A 4533-nucleotide genomic window follows, 5' to 3' on the forward strand; every position below is an offset into this window, starting at 1 on the left:
CGTCAGCGGGCTCGCATCTAACAACACCAGTCATCCTACTACGCCCCGAACAGCCACAACGGATGCACGCCTTGGAAGCGTATATCAACTGCGGAGCAGTAGGCAACCACATGGACATCACCATGGCCCAACGGATAGGGGTGCCTACCCAAAGAAGGGAACAGGCTGATACCATATTATCCATGGATGGAACTCAGTTGACTTCCAGGCCAGTGACCCTATGTACTGAAACGGTTGTGATGCTATACCATGATGGTCATCGGGAAAACATCATCTTTGACCTTATCAATGCCCCTCAGTTCCAGTTAATCCTGGGAATGCCCTAGTTACCATGTCATAACCCTGTCATAGATTGGCGTGAAAATACGGTAAGGTTTTCTGTTGAATGTGCTCAAACCTGTTATCCGGCTACAATCAACACTCAGGAGAAACCCGAGTTAGTCATACCGACATCAGGAGCTGTCGTGGGAATCGTAGGGCAACTGCCTCCAGAGTATAGCGATTTTCAGGATGTGTTCCGCAAGGAACAGGCAAATGTATTACCACCCCAAAGGCCCTACGATTGTCAGATAGATTTGATCCCAGGAGCACAATTACCCTGTAGCCGTAGCTATGCCCTTACGGAAAAGGAAAACCAGTACCTTTGTGAATATCTGGACCAGTACCTCGCCAATGGGTTCATTCGGCCTTCCAAATCTCCCGTCTCCTCAGCTCTCTTCTTCGTTCCCAAGAAGGAGGGAGACCTTAGGACATGTATTGACTATAGAGGGCTCAATAAATTCACCGTAAAAAATCGGTACCCTTTACCCCTGATCCCTGTACTTCTAGACCAAGTAAAAGGGGCCAAAGTCTATACAAAACTGGACCTCAGGGGGGCCTATCCCTTGGTTCGCGTGAAGGCTGAAGACGAATGGAAGACAGCCTTCCGCACCAAATTTTGGCTATTTGAGTACACTCTCATGCCCTTTGGGCTGTGCAACGTGCCAGCCGCTTTTCAGTACTTTATGACAGATGTGCTAAGGGAACTATTGAATATTTGCACTATGGTTTACATAGACAACATCCTAATTTATTTTGAGACCTTGGACCAACATGTACATCATGTAAGAGCAGTCCTCTCTAAACTGTGTCAATACCATCTGTTCGCAAAACTTGAAAAATGTGCCTTTCACGTCACCACGGTGGAGTTCCTTGGATACATCCTCAGCCCACAGGGTATCCAGATGGACAGGCGCAAGGTGGAAGCAATATTGCAGTGGCCATCCCCTTCTTCTATCAAAACTGTCCAGAGCTTCCTAGGCTTCGCAAACTTCTACAGGAGGTTCATTGCAGATTTCTCAGAGATAGTCCACCCGATTACATCATTGCTGAGAAAGAACCTCGTCTTTCAGTGGACCGCCGAAGCCAAGAAGGCTTTTCAAGAATTGAAAACTTGATTTACCATAGCACCAATACTCAGTCACCCAAATCCGGACCTTCCATTCCTGGTGGAAACGGACGCTTCCAATGTAGCGATGGGAGCGGTATTGTCCCAGAGAGATCCAGGCACCAATCAACTGCACCCGGTAGCCTTTTGGTCCAGAAAGTTCAATCCTGCAGAACTAAATTACTCTGTAACCGACAAACAACTTCTTGCTATAAAAGCAGCTTTTTTAAGGAATGGCGGCACCACCTTCTAGGAGCACAACATCCAGTTGCAGTGCTTACTGACCATCGCAATCTGCAATTCTTATGAACCGCCAGGGCACAAACACCACAGCACATACGATGGGCTCAGTTTTTCTCGGAATACGACTTCACAGTCAGTTATCGCCCTGGGGTAAAAAATGGGAAAGCAGACGCATTATCACGGATTGGCTGGAATACTGAGAAAGAAGATGCTTATGCATCCCCTCCTTCTCGGCCTATCATACCTGAAGTGAAACTGATTGGTTGGTTAGTAGTAACCAGATCACGCTGGAAAATCTACACAAAGAAATCAAAGAAGTTATGACCCCCACAGAAGTACAAACATGGGTCTTGCAGGGTCCACAACGTTTTGCACTCAACGATCTGCCATATTTTCAGAAGCGCCTGTACTTACCACACCAAGAGATGTGGGACCTAATCATGAACACTTATCACAATACCCTTACAGCAGGACATCCTGGCATAGCTAAAACTATGGCAAAAATTCAACAACATTTCTGGTGGCCTACTTGGCAGAAAGACATTGCACAATATGTGAAGTCCATACAGTCTGTGCCAGAAACAAAGCATGCAGAGCCAAGCCTTAATGATTATTTTGTCCTTTGTCAATTCCTCTGACCCCGCGGCACACTATTTCTTTAGACTTCATCACAGAGCTACCCCCCTGCAGGGGTTATAATACCATACTGGTTGTGGTGGACCTCCTAACCAAAATGGCGCACTTCACCGCTCTGAAAGGCATACCCAATGCAGGACAATTAGCTCAAATCTTCCTAACCAATATCGACAGACTACACGGATTCCCTTCAGTGGTAATTTCAGACTGAGGAAGTCAGTTTGTATCCAGATTTTGGAGGGCTTGCTGTGCCAAGGCCCAGATCGAGGTCTGTCTGTCCACTAGCCACCACCCACAGACCGATGGACAGACCGAGAGAACAAATCAATCACTCGAACAATACCTCCGGTGTATGCTCACCCAAACCAACCAGAACTGGAAGGAATTACTATGGGCAGCTGAATATGCATACAACAACACGGTGCATAGCTCCACTGGAATTTCACCTTTTTTCTTCCTATATGGACGGGACCCACGAACCTCAACCTGGATCCGCCAACAGCCTTGGACATGCCAGCTGTGTGCACTCTGCACACTAGTATTAAGGAAACGTTAAAGAAGGCAATGCAAACTCTCCAGGAGGCCAAAGCAAACCAAAACTACTTTGCAGACAAAAGAAGAACACCAGAGCCCCAGTACCAGACTGGGGACAAGGTCTGGTTGTCTACGAAACATATACAGTTAAAAGGACCAAGGAAATTCCACCCCAGATACATCGGTCCATACCCGATAAAGAACATTATTAACCCTGTGGCCATGGAACTGGATTTACCACCAGCACTCCGTATACATCCAGTGTTTCATGTTTCGTTGCTGAAACCAGTACATCCAGGCACTTGAGACACCTTCATACCTATCATAGTGCAGGAAAGGCTGAATATGAGGTCAAAAACATCCTAGACTCCAAAATAGTCTGAAAGAAACTGTATTACCTGGTGGATTGGAAGGGCTATGGAGTGTTAGATCGAACCTGGGAACCAGTGGAAAGCCTGCACGCACCTCGCCTAGTGGCCCGTTACCATAGAGAACATCCGGAACGACCAGGCCCGGGAGTAGCTCTCCTTGGGAGGGAATTGGGGGGAGTACTGTCACGATCCAGGCCAATCGCAAGGCTCAAGGAAGGACCTGGACCGATAAACTGGCTGCCTGGTGCAGGCGCATGCTGTTTACCTCTGTAGACCCATCCAAGATGGCCTCCGGGGTTGGACTAGTCAACGTTATCCAACATGGCCTCTAGAGGGCCATTGTAGAGTTTCCATGGTGGTCTAGTCAGCTGGGTGGGCCCAGGGCTATATAAACCCCGCCCTGGCCACACCCAATGCTTAGCGTTTTCTCCGGCTGCCAGCGTGACGCTTGCCTGCTTCAAGTTCATTCGTTCTGCACTACGGGTCAAGATACCGGAAAATCCTGCTCTGCACTATGGGTCAAGATCGGCTGTACGCATCACAAGACCAACTTTACACTACGCAGAAACCTGGAGAAGCTACATGACGTGAGACAAGATCCTTTGCAATACGTACCTGCATGCGTGCTGTTCGCAGACCTCTGCCGGCACTGAATCTTCGTTATCCGTTGGATCCTGCAGTGCCTCCGCTTTCCGCGCACCGCATACCTGAAAAGACCAAGATACAAGGGTAAGCAGAGTCTAGTCAGCATTCTTCATCCGCCCACTACCTGCACATCGCTTACCTGGGTAGCTGGGTCTAAAGACATCACTCTAAGTAGCCACACCTTCTTGACATACCGCACCAGGGGAAGAAAGGAAAAGAGTGTTAAGAACTTGAACATTGAACTGTTAACTTGAACATTGCACTGTTCTAACAGAGAGTGCCTATATTTACATAAGGGAAAAGCAAGGTGGTTAAGGGGTGTCGCAGCAGGTCTGGGCATTCCAATCACTCCAGTGAAGTAACTGGCTATCCACCTTACCTCAGTGAAGGAACTGGGGAGCAAACAAGGACAAGATAAGGACTGGGAGTTAATCCATCAAACTGAACCCTATACAAGTCCAATGAGAAAACTGGGTAGCATCAAAAAACCAGTGACACTGCAACTGGGAAGACATTTGGTGCAAGATACTAGGGGGCACAACTTAGAAAAACTCCAAGCCTTCCAGACCACTCCTGTTTCTCTGACCACGGGGTTATTAAGCCTGCAGTGAGCAGAGGGGAGGGAGTGTTTTGGGCAACTTCTGGAGGCGTTTACAGACCGGACCTGCACTCACCATC

General features: G+C 48.0%; 1 protein-coding gene across 1 annotated transcript; it reads left to right on the top strand.

Moving 5' to 3' along the window:
• The first annotated feature begins 1043 nt into the window (after positions 1–1043).
• LOC138472889 (uncharacterized) lies at positions 1044–1436 on the top strand. Its single transcript, XM_069611294.1, has one exon. It carries the CDS (start codon positions 1044–1046, stop codon positions 1434–1436), a length of 393 nt encoding a protein of 130 aa, XP_069467395.1.
• Positions 1437–4533: the final 3097 nt, after the last annotated feature.

Source organism: Ambystoma mexicanum, chromosome 8 (assembly GCF_040938575.1).
Source record: "Ambystoma mexicanum isolate Mex_15411 chromosome 8, UKY_AmexF1_1, whole genome shotgun sequence".
NCBI lineage: Eukaryota > Metazoa > Chordata > Amphibia > Caudata > Ambystomatidae > Ambystoma > Ambystoma mexicanum.